At 39.8% G+C, this 18,268-nt stretch overlaps 1 protein-coding gene and 1 pseudogene across 1 annotated transcript in view; one reads left to right on the top strand and one right to left on the bottom strand.

Annotated features, from left to right (window-relative positions):
* MYO5A (myosin VA) overlaps positions 1 to 8,217 on the bottom strand; it is a 124,031-nt gene extending 115,814 nt beyond the window's left edge. Inside the window, exons 1-4 of the mRNA XM_040620421.1 lie at positions 7,916 to 8,217; positions 7,359 to 7,557; positions 3,770 to 3,880; positions 103 to 274 (exon numbers count right to left, since the gene is read on the bottom strand). Coding sequence (XP_040476355.1) covers positions 103 to 274; positions 3,770 to 3,880; positions 7,359 to 7,557; positions 7,916 to 8,217 — 784 coding nt within the window. The remainder of the gene's footprint in view (positions 1 to 102; positions 275 to 3,769; positions 3,881 to 7,358; positions 7,558 to 7,915) is intronic.
* Positions 8,218 to 14,535: 6,318 nt separating this feature from the next.
* Positions 14,536 to 18,268, top strand: part of LOC121100188 — a 62,640-nt pseudogene continuing 58,907 nt past the window's right edge.

The raw sequence follows: 18,268 nt of genomic DNA, 5'->3' as shown, positions 1-18,268 counted from the left end.
GAAATCCAACTACAGCCTTCTTTCCCCACGCACAATATTTCCGTAGCCATGTCCGTTACAGGAGAGAGTTCACGGCCCGCTCAGACAGCGAGGCACACTTACCACAGTATGTATAAATAAGTTTGGAGTCGATAAAGCGGACTCTGAGATTGTGGAGCACAGCAGGCTCATGAAGATAGCTGAGGGCTGTGAGGTCATTCTCACCCACGAGGATGTCAGGGTTTCTCAAGTGAGGCAGTTCCTTGGTCTTTGGGTCCAGACGATATTCCAAATCCTGAAAATGCACAAGATACAGCATCTGGATAAGTCATGGCAATAAAAGTAAAACTGGCCCGTACATTTTGCTTATTTCCTATTCCTGATATGCTTCTCAGCTATTAAATGCATTCTTTTCCTGGCACCTTCCAAAGCTACAGAAACTGGTGGAAATGGAAATCTTTTTCACTAGATGTATTAACTTGTATTAAGAATTTTTGCTAATATAGTTTGAGAAGTTTAGACTTTTTAAAAAATATTTTATTTTTATTTTTTCCATTTTTTCAGTTTAAATTCGATTAACTAACATATAATGTATCATTGGTTTCAGAGGTAAGTTTAGACTTTTTTAACCCAGTTACTGAACCAGAAGTTTTGGTTTTTAATTTTTTTTTTAAGTAGGCACCACGATGGGCTTGAACTCACGACCCTGAAATTAAGACCCAAGCTGAGATCAAGAGTAGGATGCTTAACCGACTAAGCCACCCAGACACCCCTGAACCAGAAGTTTTTAATCTTTCTTTAAATAACCGTTTTTTCCTCTCTCTCTCTTCACCTGTGATAAGTGAGTGAGCAATAAAGAATGGTCAAGTGCTTGGCTCTAGAGTCAGATCAACCCGGGTTCAAATCCTGAAGTTGGTTACTTCTTTTGTGGTCTTGGGTATGTTATTTAATCGGAATCCTTCATTTGTAGAAAGGGCATAATAGAAATAGCTCACAGGGTGTAATAAATATTAAATGAGGCAAAGCATGGCATGTAGTAAGTACCTGGGAACCCTGAACCCTGAGAGGTCTAAGCATATCCTGAAATTAGGTGTAAATGTGTATATGTCTGTATGTGTAAATATATATACATATGTGTATTATATTTTGGAAAGACACTCCTTAGTTTTTATTTGATTTTTAATGATGTGATTGGCCCCCAAATTTAAGAAGTACTACTCACTTTATTTTATTTTATTTTTTTTAAAGATTTTATTTATTTATTTGACAGAGAGAGAGACAGCCAGCGAGAGAGGGAACACAAGCAGGGGGAGTGGGAGAGGAAGAAGCAGGCTCATAGCAGAGGAGCCTGATGTGGGGCTCGATCCCAGAACGCCGGGATCACGCCCTGAGCCGAAGGCAGGCGCTTAACCGCTGTGCCACCCAGGCGCCCCAGTACTACTCACTTTAAAGCCAAGGAAATATGGCTTTATGGCAAAGCCACACATGCAAATTGTCACTCAATCACGCATTAAGGGCAAATAACATATGACAAGTAAAAAAGGGGAAAAAATGAAATTTAATTGTAGAGAGGGACTAGCTGGTTTTGTAAAAAGCCACTTTTCTTAACATTGCAGAGTTATACAGAGGTCAAATATTCAAAATAGGTTGGAAAGAACTATGCTAAATGGAGGGGAATTTACCGTCTGCCCCTCGACCTCTCCTTCCCTGTTTATTATGGATACAATGTCCTTCCCCCAAACTGAGTGGTCCTTGCACTGATCGCTGCAATACACAAAAGCCACTTCTGACTGTGCAATCTCAGGCAGAACTACTGAACGTCTCTGAGCCTTGGCTTCCTTATTTTGAAAATAGTTATAATATTACCTACCAATCTACAGTCCACAGGGTTGTTGTGAAAATTAACTTAAGAAAATATAGCTCACAGTGCCTAATGTTGTGCCTAACACAGAGCAGGTGAATAAATTAATTCTTTAAATTTGGCATTCAAGGGCCTCCCCTAATCTGGCCTAATTCTTCCCTGCTTTCTTCCCAACTAATCTTGCCTCTGTTTTGCTCTCTTGAAATTCATCCTCCGTGTGGCCACCAATGAGTCCTTTCTAAAACGCAAATCCAGCATCCTCTGTTTAAAAATACTACAATCACTCCTCATCACATATCACTTGAATCCAAGAGTTTTAGGATGATTACCAGACCCTCTGCGATGTGGTTCCCAGCCCCCATCCTCTTGCCAGTCCTGTAATCTTACTTCACATCCTAACAACACGGAACTCGTGTAGTTCCCCAAATGCACGTTATTGTGCATACCTCCCGCCTTTGCATGTGCTGTTCTGGATCCCTGAAATGCACTTCCCCTCGGCTATTCGTTCTTCAGACCATGCCTCCCTGACCCCTTACCTTCACCAGCCCATCCGGCCACTCCCCACTCTGTTCTACTTTTGTCCTTTGCCTGTACCTATTATATCATCTGCCATACTGTTCATATATATATATATATATCCATTTCTCTTACCTAACACTGATGTCAGAGAGCACCTGTTGCCACTTAGCATGCTATATAGCAGATACTTTAATATGCAAGCCTAGAACACACATCTTTCTTAATCTCTGCCCCAGTCAACTTGTTTTATTCACTATCTCCAAAATACATTCCAATCCTCATAGGGTCTACCCCTTTTCTCCCTGTCAATCCAAATTCTATCTACCTTTAAGATTCAGTCAGAATCCTTCTTCCTTCTTGAAGCCTTCCCTGACAAAGCAGTCCATAATGAAATTTCCCTCCTAGGCATCCTAAAGTCATTACTATCTTTATAACTTAATAGCAGAGTGGTTACGAGCACAAATCATGAAGACAAATTTTCTGGCTTAAAATCCCAGCTTTATCCCTTAATACCTGTATAATCTTGAACAATCCCTCTGAGCCCTAGTTTCTTTACCCATAAAGTGGTAATAACAACAGCCCTACTTCATAGGATTGTTGTGAGGATTAAGTGAGTTATAGCAAGTAAAACACTTAGAACTATGCCTGGCATACAGTAAGCGTTCAATACATGCTAACTCTCAGGATAGTATTACTTGTTTGGCAATAGTTCATCATAACCTTTTGACATCTTTAACATTGTGGTGTTGAACTGCTCTTTAGATCCTATGCTTTATGTAACTTTTCATGTATTCGTATCTAGTTTCCCTGGCTAGACTATAAGTTGTTTAAGGAAAATTAATGTCACAGAGGTTTTTAAGAAAACAGTGTGACATGCCTTGTCAAATGCCATGGAGAAGTCAAAAAGGTAGAACCAAGACGTGTCTACCCATGCAGTGAATGCAGACAGGAAAGTATAGAGACACAATTGGTTTTATTTTTTCTGGTTGCTGGCAAACTGCTTTATACATAATAGTTTGTCAGTAAATATTTTTCAAATGATTAGGTCCAGCAAATATCAAATCTCAGACAGGTTCCTTAAGCGATGTTTTCTTAGTTACTATGAAATTAATACTAGCCTAAGCAAAATAAATGGGCATACCTTTGGGAGAATTAGAAGTGAATGTAAACCTAATCATAATAAATTCATGGACCAAAATACTGGATTTTAAAGTTCTGCCATTTTCATTAACCCACTGGGATAGAAAACTGAGTTTGCTCTGCTGTTATTTTTTTTAATTCAGTAAGTGAAAATATTAGATTAATTCAAAATTCAACTTTCAGCTGAAGTCAAGTATGTCACAGCAAACTCACACTTCTGAATTCACTTCACTTTATGCCAATGACAACAAATAAAAGCAAAATTTTTACCTTTCCTTCCTCAAGGTGAAGCAGGAGGACTTTATCTCCTGGTTTATAATCTTTGAGCAGCTCTGCTGACTTCCAAACTTCCTCAGGATCAGGTATCCAAACTCTGGCAAACTAGAAGACAAACAGGAAAAAAAAAAAATCAAACTAGCAAACCAATTACTTTATACTAATATCTAAACACATCATCATTTATTTATAATGAAACAATTTACAAAAGAATAAATCTTGGCCAATATGAAATTTAATTTTTAAATTAGTAGTTGAAAAGTACTTTAGTTCCAGTAGTACCATCATGCCCACATTATACAAAAAGTATGTTCTGTACTGTGGTAATAATTTTACAATACATGTAAGTTAAATCATTCTGTTGTACACCTTAAACTTATATAGTGCTGCATGTCAATTATATCTCAATAAAATTGGGGGGGGAAGTATGCTCTGAATAAACAGCTACAATTAAAGTTTGAATTTGCTTTATATAGTAAATGCTACCTGAAAATGTAATTTTGGGTAAAAATATACATATAAATCTATTTTTTCACTGAATGTGGACTTTCAAACATCTCAAAGCATGATTGTGAAGCTTGATATGGGGACTCTGCCAGCTTCAACAATACAGCTATCTTTTTATGACAGGATTTACCATTTGAATTTTTTATTGTGGTTTTCATCCTGTGTTCTGCAAAGACTTAGTGATGTCTCAAGTATTCCTTAGAGGCCTTATTAAGGTGTGGAAAAGAGGACAGTAAGCTTGTGGCTTGGAGCCACAACCGTTTTATAGATGGGGCATCCGGAATTTTCTTTGAAGAAAGCTCTGTTGTTAATTTTTTTAAAAATTAAGAAAGCATTGTTGTCTAGTATTTTGCCTTCATTATTACATCAAGATGAGTGAAAATGGTATATCTGACCAACAGTAAGTTTGGCTCTCATAGCCTCGGTACAGTAATCAATCATCAGGCTTTCCTGCAGCAGAAAATCTTTAGCCTCAACCAGACACTCTTTGGACTTCAGCCAATTTTGGACTTTAGGTCAATTTTGAAGAAAAAGAAAAACATATTAATATGAATGAGTCCTCCAAACATCACACTGAAGAAATGTTTTATGATTGCTTGGATTCCTCAGGAAGGAATCTCCCTTTATGTACGTTAAACCTTGATGTTCATTTTCAGGAATATATCATATATAAAAATACCACCACCACCAGCCTTTCTCTACATTATTTTCTTCAAGCTCTTTTTTTGTTTGTTTGTTTTGAGATTTTATATATTTGACAGAGAGAGACACAGTGAGAGAGGGAACACAAGCAGGGGGGAGTGGGAGAGGAAGAGGGAGAAGCAGTTTCCCGCTGAGCAGGGAGCCCGATGCGGGGCTCGATCCCAGGACCCTGGGATCATGACCTGAGCCGAAGGCAGACGCTTAACGACTGAGCCATGCAGGCGCCCCTTTCTTTAAGCTCTTATTACTACCTGAACTAACTTACTGTTATATGATTGCTTGTTTATTTATTTCTTATTTCTCCTTCTCCATTAGAATAAGCTCCATGCCCACCTGTTCAACACTGTATCAAGTGCCTGAGTACACAGCTGGTTCATAGCTGGGCACTTAGTATTTAATGAAAGAATCTCAGAATAAAGGGCATCTTTCTAAATTGAATAAAAGTAGTATGGTAAAAAAACAAACAAACTTGTCATTGCTTTACTTTTCTCTTATTATTACAGATTCATGAAAACTTTTTGTCTGAACAGTCTGCAAAGGAAAGAGCACTCAACTAGGTTATGAGTTCTAATCCCAGGACTACTATACAGGAATCTTAGCCTTTGTTACAGGCATCTGTGAAATGGGGATGACAACAGGACTCATTTAGATCATCTCAAGGGCTTTCATACATAGAAACCTTGTGAAAAGCATAAACCAATATGTAAGTACAGGTTGAGGTTGTTACCAAGTGTGTATTCCATAAGAAATGATTGTGATTGTTATTTGTTATTGAAATTTGTTTTATAACTTTCTTCCCAGTAACATGATCCATAAACTGAGTACTAGGTGTTACTAAATTTACTAGAGGTTACTAAGCCTTTACTAAAGATTACTAAAATTTTACTCATTCAATAAACATTTCTGTGTACCAATTGCTCCCACTCTGAAGTTCACTTTAGGAAGCCAGTATTTCTATAACTTTCTCTGAAAGGATTTACTGGTTCCAGAAGAGATATGTAATATATGAGATTCAGAGTCACGAAATGACCTACTACCCTGCTGATGAAAGCACAAAAAAAGCAAAATGGGTCTAAGTGAGTTTAGAAGAATGACTGACCTGCTCTAAATAGGAGGAGATTTTTAACTAAATCTACAAAGATGCACTTCCCTGTAATTTGTCAGTAGCAAGTTCTAGCTCAGATTTCCACAAGTGTTTTGGAAACACTTGAGTGCATACTTTGGAGTTAACAACACTTACAGACAGCACAAGGGCTACGGCCCTTACACTCTCCACGGGCAAGGTATTTAAACACCAGACATCATCCTGATAACCAAATTCCCCATTATCCTATCTCTGTCTCTTGGGAAAGTATCCAAGGAGAAATAGGTCAGAACTCAGTCTATTATTACCATTGTCTTTTTATGGTTCTTTTCCATCTTAACCGATGAGATTGGTGACTCTGCAAAACCAACCTACCAGAACTGGGTCAGTCTGGGAAATATAAAATATATATATATATAAAACTGTATATATATAACTGTATATAACTGTATATATATACAAATATAGATAACTATATATATATATATACTTTAGTGTGTATATATATATTTTAGTATATATACAAAGTATATATATATATATATATATATATACTTTAGTTGCTGAAACTGAGAGAAATTCCAACCTGACAATGCCCCTTTTCTATTGCCTCTGTCACCTCCAACCCTACTTTCTACTTTTGCCCTAGGCCCCCAGTGAGAATACACACAGCAGCCCTGAGAAACAGGCCTGAACTTGTATGCCACAACCAGTGGGGAGACTGCCCAAAGACTGCAGTGGGAAGACAGGGCCCCAAAAATCGTATGAGAAACCTGGAAATGGAACACGGCAGCAAGAGGCAGGCAGGAATCAGAAATAAGAGTGGACACACATACCTACTAAGTCTGCTCAGGGTTTCCTGCGACAACAGAAGCAGTTAGCAAAAGATAACCCTACCCGAAGTGAATCAAACTGGACACAGCTCCCGGCAAGATGAGGGAGTGTCCAATGTCCTTCAACTCGGCTCTGTCATAATTAGCTAGTAGAGGGTGAGACCTTCCTGCAATGCTCCTCTACTCACACTACTCTAATTTTGTTTCTCAAATATCTCGTTTATGACAACTCAGGCCTTGTTTTAGTTATTTACGGATCTATCTTCCTCCCACACCAGACTGTATACTCCTTAAAGCCATCTCGGAATCCCCTCTAATTTTGGCCAACTCCCTCACCCACGGCTGGTGAGCAACACATCTGTGTTGATGTAATTTAAGACGGAGGTAGGACAAGGTATGGAAAAAAGGTGGGAGAACTGGGTTCGAGAGGATGCCACGGCAAACTTCACAGGCCTACCTCAGGACTTTTCCTGAGGCCACAAAGCACAGTGGAGATGGGGTAGGAGCCAGAAACCAAGAGAAGAGAGATCTGTGAAGTGGTAGGCAGAGTAAACATTGCTGTAGGAACTGGCAGGAGAAGGGAAAGCAAGGATTTGGGATCTGAGGTACTGTGACTAAAGCCAAAAACCGTAGGAGATGAAGGAAAGATAAAGAGGCTTAAAATAGATAACATTAAAATGTAAACACATCAAAGAAAACTTATGACAATTCAAAGGAGCGCCTGATTAGAAAGGAGAGTAAGGACAAAATGGCGATGGGCTACATGTTATGATAACAGGCAAAATCTGAGCAAATAATGCTAGCACAGATTTAAGTTGCATAATAGCTTATGAGGAAAATAAAAGCCATCTGTCTTTCTACAGTACAGCTTAATAAGGCCTGCCTGGCAATGATGAGGTAATACTGACAGGGTCTAATGGAAGAGCCCTGGAAAGGTGGGTTTGGGGGACATGCTTGCACTGGTACTTCCAGAGAGGGGCACAAGCAGTGCTGGCTCAGCCTAGCTTCTCCTACCTTCTTAGGAGCACACCCATCCCTGTACATGTAAGGAGGCACCAGTCATCTTTCTTTTTGTATCCTCTCACAATGACAACAGTCAGGAGGTTCTTCATTAATGCAGATGACTCACTAGAAATTTTGCTGACTTGCACTTTGTTAGTCAAGGAACTCTGAGGTGTGGGGACCAAGAGCAGTTTTTCTGCAGCCTCAGACACTTTGGGAATAAGACTGACAGCACTGAGTAATTGACCAGTCCCTGAATCCCAAAAAAATCTGACCCATGGGATTCTCCTCCTCCCGCAAACTGCCACATACATTACTCACTTTTCATACAGCACATGTGCACATCTTTCCTAGCTCCCTATTATATCAGCAGCAGCTTGGCAACGTTCCTGAACGTTTGCAAAAACGAATGCTGTATGTGACAATTCAAACAAGGTTATTACAAATACTAAGTGTCCTAGGATATGAACTGAAGCAGGAGAGAGATCCTAAATTATCAACAACCCTGCCTCTGAATCCTGATACTAACACTGATACTCAGTATGGTTACTAAGTAATTCATATAACCTTTACGATATGTCTTGGTGTAAAAAAAAATCAGGAACTACTACCCTAAAGCACATAATGCACATATATACATATGTATACATATATACACACACGCATGCTTGTGCATACGTATATTACATATGTGTCTATATGTATAGGTACATATGTATATAGATTGTGTTCCGGATGGAGGAAATAGATGTATACATCTGGAACACAATCCCTCCCTTTTTCAGCCAGCAGACTCTTATTTATCCTTCATATCTGTGTTAAAGTACCACCTCCTCCTAGAAGCCTTTTCTCATCATTCGGCACTCCATTCTCAATGTCCCCAATACCTCATACAATCTTCACTAGAATTGTCATCCCACTAAATGAAAACTTTGTGTTGTGTGCCTAATATCCTTTCAGCAACTGTGAGCTCCTTGAGGGTAGGGGTCTATCTTCTTTATCCTTGCCTCTTCAGCACTTAACATGGGGCCTGCCCATAATAATTTGTGAATGAACCTTTGACAGTGAATGTTCTTGGCCTCAGACGTTACAGTCTAAGAGGGCAGACTAAAAAACGTATTGGCAAGAGGCTCTCAGAATGTTCTGGAAGGGTCTATAATTTCCAAAAATAGAGAAAGATGCAAGCAACATTAGATGGTTGAGTTACATAAGAAATCATGGTGTGATAGAAGGAAAAAGAGACAGACATGTAGGGAGTAGAGAAGTAATGAAATATTCTTTCCTCTCACAACACAAACCCATGTCTCCATCCCTTCATAATTCATATGTTCATTTTTCAAATTTTTATTTATTTATTTGTGAGACAGACACGAGAGAGACAAAGCAAGCACAAGCAGGGGGAGCAGCAGGCAGAGGGAGACGGAGCCTGATGTGGGACTCGATCCCAGGACCCTGGGATCATGTCCTGAGCCGAAGACAGACGCTTAACCAACTGAGCCACCCAGGTGTTCCCATAATTCATCTGTTTAAAGTAGAAGCTACTCCTCACGTCTAGAACAGACAGCCCCACTCCCAGCCCTACCACAGACTCCTCACTCAGAAGGGGAAGAAGTACTGTGCCCAGCCCTTCCAGCAGCCATGTGCCGGAGCAGCAGAGTAGGGGAACAGATGGGAAGAAGGGTAAGCCAGAGCATCAGGGCAGGATAAGGGGTCACACTAAAATGGGAGGAAAGAGCAAAGACGGTGCATCCTGGGTAGGGGTGGCAGTGAAGAGCAGAAGTGCCCCGTGCCCCCGCCGCAGCGCTATACGATGCTGCTGATGAGCGAGGTGACAAACACCAACTGGACTCTGTGGAACTCAGCAAAGACTGTGAGGAAGGAGAGCCGACATTTATGGAGCACGTTCTCTGTGTCAGTAGAGGCCACGATATTTTACATATATAATTTCACCCAATCATCACCGTAACCCCATTACTAACCCATCGTAACAGATATTAAGGCTCAGATCTTAAAAGTGGTCGAGCTAGGGTTCAAATTTTTGTCTATTCTAAAATCCAAACGTTCTTTGCACTTTACCATGCTTCCCCCTTGTTAAAACAGTAGATCTTCTTAAGAACAAACTCCCCTCCCCAATCCAAAATTGTTCCTCTTGGTATCGTACTGGAAACAGCTATTAAGCTGGTCCACGTCATCAGGTGAGACTTAATGTCTCATCTAAGATAATGTGTCAAAGCCACAGTAATCAGCCTGACATCCATTCTGCGGTATTCCGATTGGCTCTGACCAATAGAATGAGGCTCTGCCGAAAATGAGTTTAGGAAATAATAGCAAAAAATATTTTTAGCATCTCAGGATGCTAAAGACTAAAATTTTAATAGGTGAATGATTCCAGCTTCACTTACTTCTATAAATGAACAAAGTGATAGGGTTGATTTAATATTTTTTATTTTTATTTTTTTGTTACTCTTGAAGTTACCCTATGTGTACTATGAAATGCGCATGGTTTATTTTTTTTTTAAGATTTTATTTATTTATTTGAGAGAGAGAGAGACAGAGATAGTGAGAGAGAGAGCATAAGTGGGGAGAAGAGAGAGAAGCAGGCTCCCTGCTGAGCAGACAGCCCAACTCAGGGCTTAAATCCCAGGACCCTGGGATCATGACCTGACCCAAAGGCAGATGCTTAACCAACTGAGTCACCCAGGCACCCCAAAATGTGCATGATTTAAAAGTAAATTGAATTTGTCAGCTTCTAGCAGGCATTGAACTTATTTTAAACTTTTGAAGAAAATAAGAACTCTTCAAATTATTAGATATCTTTTGTTACTTACCATCAAGAGCAAAAGTTAAATAATCTTATTTCTCTAGAATTTTATATGAGATGGCAGAGCTTTGGAACAAATATTTTTAGACACTGCAGTTCTTTAACATTTCTGTAAAGACTATTTTTGGAATGAGGTCTCACTTTACGAGCACAGTCTTCATATGCACATCAAGAAAAATTACTATTTCCATCTATGATTAGCTAGTGGTACCTGAGGACAAATTTCAAAATTTTATGTAAGTAAAACAATCAAAGGTAAAACATAATCACCAACAAAGAAAGGAACCATACTGATCATCTTCATCACAAGGCCTTTGTTTTGTTAGGCTTTCTTTCACTTTCGCTCTTTAACTTAATTCTTGCAATATTCTTTATAATTATCATTATTATTAAAGAGGTTCCTCATTCAACAAACAGCCTGAGAGAGGTTGAATACCTGGCCCCAAAGATCACTCGGCTAATAAATGACAGAACATCAAACCCAGGACGACCGTGAAGTTCAAGATGCTTAGGGTGTATAAGGAAGAAAAAGACCAACGTAATCCAAACAAATCGCTTTCTCCTGATTGTGACCAAAGTTGTCCAATTAAGCAAAACCCACACCTTCCTACCATTTTCAACACGTGCTCCCAATTTAGAGAACAGGATATAGGGTCATGTTAAATAAATATACAGACCTCTGGATATAGAGAGATGTTTTCCTCCCACACAGAATATCTATCATTCTGATAAATGATTTGGTACCGAAACAAGTCATGGGTGATTTTTAAATCTCAAAGAAAATGTCTCGGTGTGGTAAGTTTTTAAGGAATCAGACAATATATACACTATATGAGACATACAGATAAGCAGACACCAGTATGTAGTTCCCTCCCATTTATAGCAGATGGCTCCCTTTGTTTTGCTCCCAGCTTTAGGGACAGGCACTTCTGGCTAAGATCATGGTCTGGTGCTAACTTGGGACACATTACAGGTCTCTCATGATCAGGCCCCTGCCAACTTCTCCAGGCTCATCTCTCACCATTCCTGGCCTGTCCTTCACCCTCTAACAACTGCAAACACCATGTGGCTTCTCCGTATCTACCTCTTTTACTCCCATTATCCCCAAGTCTGGGGAACCCCTTCTCCATCCTCATCACCCATTTAATGCCTATGTGTCCTTTAAGTGCCCACCTTTCAGCAGCTTTTGACACTGACCTTGGTGCCCACCTGGAACATTTTTTTGCCTGGTTTCTGGGACACCCCATCCCCACAGTTCCCTCAAATCATTCTCTATCGCTCCTTTTCAGTTTCTTGTGCCAAACCCACCTTCTCTGTCCTAAATGTTGGAATTGCTCAGATCCCTGAGCTGGGTCTGTTCTCTCTTCTAATGTAGTATTAAGGGTTCAGGCTTCAGGACCAGACTGTTTGGGTTTTGGTGTTTACTAGCTCTGAGGCTTTCTTGTGCCTCACCGACAATGAGAGTAATAATGTCTACTAAATGGAATTATCATAAGGATTAAATGTTAATATATGTATTCAGTGCAGTGCTTAGCACATAGAAGGCAGTAAATAAGTATCAGGTATCTTCATTAATATTAATATTATTATTAGAAATCACTACCGTTATTTTTATAATTATACTGTATTCTACCCACCCTCATGAGTTTAAATACCAGTTTTTTCCCAAATTTCTCTCTCTAGTGCAGATCTTTCCATTGAACTCCAGATCCACGGACCCATATAACTACTTAAGATTTCTATTTAGATGTCTCATAGGCTTCTTAAATTTAACGAGCCCAAAATAGAAGTCTTTGTTTCCACACGCCTTTAAATGTGTCCTTCCTGCGGTAGCAGGCATCTCCACCCAGGTAGTTAGCTGCTCTTGGGAGAAAACTGACACTCTCCTACACTCTTACATCAAATCCATCATTAAGTCCTACCTCCAACATACAGCTAACTTCAATCCATCTCTCTCCACCTCCACTGCCAACACCCAAGTCCTAGCACCATCATCTCTTACCCTGATGCTGGAAATAGCTCTCTATCAAGCTCTCTCCCCTATTCCCAATTCAGCAGCCAGAGTGGTCATTTTGAAATGGAAAGATCTGCTGATGTCTCACCCTTGCTTAAAACCCTCAATAACTCAGGATGAAGCATTCATATAACCCTCTAGGGTCTCGCATTACCGGGCAGCTGTAATTTTTGGAGAACCACCTCACTCAGGGGTCCCCACTATCCCACGGCTTAGCCCCTCTCTCCACTCCACCAAGGACCATCTGCACTGGTTTTCTTCAACTACTTGAACAATCCATGCAACCTCAAGCCTCAAGACATTCTCTCATGCTTTTTCCTGGCTAGGAACCCTTCGCCTAACTGGTTGTATGACTGATTCTAACTTATCTTTCACATCTCAGCTTGAATATCTGTTATTTGGAAGGACCCTCCCTGACCTTCCTATCTAAACTGATCCTCCCTACGATGCTTTCTCATATAATCCTGTACTTTTTCTTCACTATAAAGACTATGAGGACAGGGACTGTGTTTATTTTGCTCAAAGTTTATTTTGCTCAAAACTGATACCCAAGGCTAAATATAGTGTCTGATCTGTAAGAGATGCCCAACAACTATCTATGGAATAAATGAAGGTCTCATTTCATCAAATCTAAGACACCACCAATGCTAAGATGCGTTTTTAACGTGAAAAAAATGTGCATATCAAAACTGAGTAAATACATTAGATCATTATTATATACATTTTTCTTACCCATATCTCTGACTTTTTTTTATGTCTCTGCATTTTTCCCTTTTTTCCTAATTATTAAACCTTTGTCAAAAAGAAACTTTCATAGCCTTTCTTAAATAAGGCAGAACTTTAAAAATACAACAACCCACTTTAAAAGCTCAGTTTCAGTGTTATTACCTGCAGGAAGACTCCCTTGACCACCATGTTAAGGCAGGGCCTCCTGCTTGGACCATCCATAGTATCTGGTTTCTATCTCTATGCACTTGCCACATTCCATTATTATCTTTTCACATGCCCATTGCTTTAACTAGATTGTGACCTCCCTGAGGACAAGATCTGTGATTTATCCACTGGCATCACCTCCATACCCAGCCCAGGGGTTAGCAGATAGATGCTCTAAGAGGTGTCTGTCGAGTGAATGAATAAACGAAGAGATGAGTCTTTAGGAGCCACAGAGCTTCCACAGATTTGAAATGTGAAGGAATGTTATACAGAAAGCCATTCAAGACACAGAAGAGATTTGAAAATAATTCAATTAGCTACAAACTATAAGCATGAGTGGAAAAAGGTAACCCAGTCATCCACACTTCAAAATACAAGCTGGTTTGCCCAAACAAAACAGCATTTCTCAATAAGAGGTTACTTTAAAGATGAAGGACAGAACATGCACATTTGGGGCCCCTGGGTGGCGCAGTCGTTAAGCGTCTGCCTTCGGCTCAGGGCGTGATCCTGGCGTTCAGGGATCAAGTCCCACATCGGGCTCCTCTGCTGGGAGCCTGCTTCTTCCTCTCCCACTCCCCTGCTGTGTTCCCTCTCTCGCTGGCTGTCTCTCTGTCACATAAATAAATAAAATCTTTAAAAAAAAAAAAAAAAGAACATGCACATTTATATCTTATACGCTACCCATCCCTCTGGCCTGTAGCTTGAGTAGACTTTTGATCAACAGACTCCCCATAAAAACTGTTCTAACAAAACCTACAATTTCCACTTTGTAGCATTAATATTTTTAAATGCAAATACAACAGGTTAGGCTAATTATATAAGGCTGCAGTGTTCACTGGAGATATAGAAAGCACAACTACACGCATGCTAAATACCAACGAGGCAGCTGGCCCCAGAGTTACCCTAGAAGAAGAGGAGAGCTGCAGAAGTGATGCTGGACCCGAGGAGCTGCCGGCCATGCTTGTACCGTCAGCATGGTGAGACAGTGACTAGAGAACCAAGAAGCAGAAAAAATTGGATACTGAGGTTATAAAGCACTGACTCTGACAATTCCCAAATTTCTAGAGAGAACAATAGTACACTCTTTTCCCTCAAGTGTGACAATCCTCAGCTGCAAAATGGTATTACTGATTTGCTAAAGACGATCACCCAAACTGACTTGTGGGTTCTCAATAGGACTGAGAGGTAGTGACAGGACAAAAGGAATAAGAGAAAGATCAAAATCAGCTGTCGCTCAATTTTAGGTTGAAAACTCTCACAGTACATGAAATAAAGAACACTTGTTTTTGAGCAAAAGTTACTTCAGCTGTATATGCTGAGAGAATATTTCGAAAGACAAATGCAGCACCAGCAAGCCAAGGTTCTGAAAGATCTTGTGTCTCAGCCTTTTCCTGAGATGTCAAGCTAGTGCCCCAGCACTGACTTGACCACACCCTTCTAGAAGACCAAGATAAATCCCTCTGGAAATAAGAATTTCATTGTCTGTGATGAGTGAGGAAGGATATTATTTCCTTCTACCCCTCTATAACCACTGCTTCTCACTTAAAAAAAAATCCGTGACTTTATTTCTTAATACATAAAAAACTAAAATTTTTAAATACTGCAAAATTTTCACAACTAAAATTGCTTTCATTTTTTATTATCATACAGAGTTAATTTCCTCTTTCTAATTTTTCCCAATATTCTTAGATATTTAAGTTTTTATTACAGAAAATTTCATTGGTATTTTAGTATTCTTCATACAAAGGAGGTTTTGTTTGGCTAACTCACTGTACAGCCCTCATAAAAGCTACTCAAAATTCATTTTATTTTCAACCTATGTCTGGGATAATCGGCTTCTTCTATTTACTGTCCACTGTGTAAGAAGTACTTCCTTTTATCTGACCTATAACTACTTCTTCAAGCTTCAAAAGATGCCTCTGAGTTCTTATTTATATAACAAATAAGTCCATGTTGCCCTCTTAGGTGCTTCATAGCTTTCTGAGCTTCTACCAGATAAAAAGCTCATTCTTTATCCTTCCAGATTGAAGGGTCCAATTTTTTTTGAACAGTGCCTCACATCTTCCTACTCGTTCTACCTTATTTTTAATCTCTTTGAATTTCAATTTTCTCACTTACAAAACAAAGCAATTAGTGTAGAATCCAGAGTCAAGGTTAAAAGCACGGGCTTTGAAGTAAGACAGACCCAGTGGATCCAACACTTTCCAATGGTGTGACCTTGAGAAAATTATCCAACTTCCTTTCTCAGGATCCTTATTCATAAAACTGGTTATTAATAATATATATGTCAACAGTCAATGGTACTGTAATTGTGCTGGATAGTGACAGACAGTAGCTACAGTTGTGGTGAGCTGGCATAACATGTGGACTTGTGGATTCACTATGTTATACACCTGAAACCAATAATATAACACGGTTTCAACTATACTTAAATAAAAATAATACATATATCAGAGAGTTGTTACACAGATAAATGAAATAAAGTTTAAAGACCATTACATTGTATTGTCACTACCCCTACCCCCCACCCCCAACCTCCACATGTAAACACTTTATTGTGCTTAATCTGAATTCTTTTATTATATCTACAATGTACTGTGTGCTTTATCCCCTACCCTGGTTTAATATTACTTCACTGGGGTCTTCTCCCTTCTGGGCTCTCACTATGGCAGCCTAGAACACCCCAAACTCTTTCTGACTTCAAGGCTATTATTGAACCCACTGCCCAGAGCATCTTCCTATGATCCCCCAACTCTCCTTAAGGCTGGTTCCTTCTCACTCTTCAGGTCTCTGTTTAGATGTCTCCTTCTCAGAAAAGTCCTCCCTGGCCACCCTGTAAACTGCTTTGTTTACCTGGGATTATCTGTCTCCCCACCTAGCCTGAAACCCCTGTAAGAGCAGGGACCACCACTGATTTCCAAACCTAGAACAATACCCATTAAGTACTAGGTACTCAATAAATATGTGAGGAATGAAAGTGCTCAGGATTGTGTTTGGCTGGCTGAAAACAATAGGTTAGGATCAGGATGTGGAAGACCTCACATGCCATGCTAGGCAGTTTGACCTTTACACTGCAGAAGATAGGAATTCACTAAAGGCTTTGAAGCAGGGTAATGAGTGACCAATGTTTCTAACAGCCTAGATCTTTTTTTTTTTTTTTTTTTTAAGATTTTATTTATGGGGGCGCCTGGGTAGCGCAGTCGTTAAAGTGTCTGCCTTCGGCTCAGGGCGTGATCCCGGCGTTCCGGGATCGAGTCCCACGTCAGGCTCCTCGGCTGGGAGCCTGCTTCTTCCTCTCCCACTCCCCCTGCTTGTGTTCCCTCTCTCGCTGGCTGTCTCTCTGTCACATAAATAAATAAAATCTTTAAAAAAAAAAAAAAAAGATTTTATTTATGAGAGTGAGAGGCAGAGACAGAGAGAGCACAAGAATGGAGAGAGGCAGAAGCAGGCTCTCCGCTGAGCAGAGAGCCAGATGCGGGGCTCAATCCCAGGACCCGGACATCATGACCTGAGCCGAAGGCAGATGCTTAACCATCTAAGCCACCCAGGCACCCCTAATAGCCTAGTTCTAATTGGCAGTTCTTTAAACATAATCAAAAGCATATCCTGTACAACTTCTGCTTGTGATTAGTTGTTCTCCCTTCCCCCAATTATGCATATACTACTATCATCCACATTTTGTCTGTAGACAGGATTTATCTAATATACACATAACTGCTTCCAAAATGTCATTCACATTAGACAAATGGGGCTTGCATAGGAGGGACTGGGAGTCAGCCTTCCCTAAGAGCAAGGGCTGGGAGGGCAGGTCAGCTGGTATTACCTTAAGAATGGTGGGAGCTAGAGGGGAAATTCTTGCCCTGGAAATAAGAGCCTTGGGAGTAAGGAGCAGGGGGAGGGTAGGAGCAAAGGGGTGGGTGGACCCTGTAGTGAGCCAACTCTGAGAGGACAAACGAGCAGGACACCTTGCAGGCTGGCTGAGTCACCTAAGGAAAAGAACACTATTGGCCTGCTTCCGAACGGAAGTGTTTACTCTGGGGTTCCAGGCTGCTTCCTTTTCCCATCAGCCCCTCCTTTTTTTTAACGTATCCCTTTAGCTGACTTTTAGCTGGAAAAAGCAACTATAAAAGTTGACCTAGGCCCTATATTTGGAAGAAAGGCTCCCAAAAGATGTTTACAGAAAATTTAAAAACTTCTGGGTGGCAAAAATACATCATAAACAAAGTCAAAATATAAACTGGCCAAAAACATTTTGTAACGAACTAATTCCCTTAATGTATAAAGAGCTCTTACAGATTAAACAAGAAAAAGATAACCCAGTAGCAAAACAGGCAAAAGAAAAAAACAGGCAAATCAACAAAGCACCACTAAAAAAACTAAACATAAGATGTCTAATCTCATTAATACTTTAAAAAAAAAATTTAAAACACAATTTAAAATTTCATGTACTGAATTTGAAAAGACTGAAAGGAATGATAATAATATGGGTTGAGAAGAAAGTATACAATCAGGTGTTTTCATATATTGGTGATAAGATAAATAGGCACAATGTTTTTAGACAGAAATTTGATAATTTCTTTTACAATGTAAAATATAT

Source organism: Ursus maritimus, unplaced genomic scaffold (genome assembly GCF_017311325.1).
Source record: "Ursus maritimus isolate PB19 unplaced genomic scaffold, ASM1731132v1 scaffold_35, whole genome shotgun sequence".
NCBI lineage: Eukaryota > Metazoa > Chordata > Mammalia > Carnivora > Ursidae > Ursus > Ursus maritimus.
Note: the sequence above shows the minus strand (reverse complement) of the source record. Positions and strands in the feature narration are given on the sequence as shown.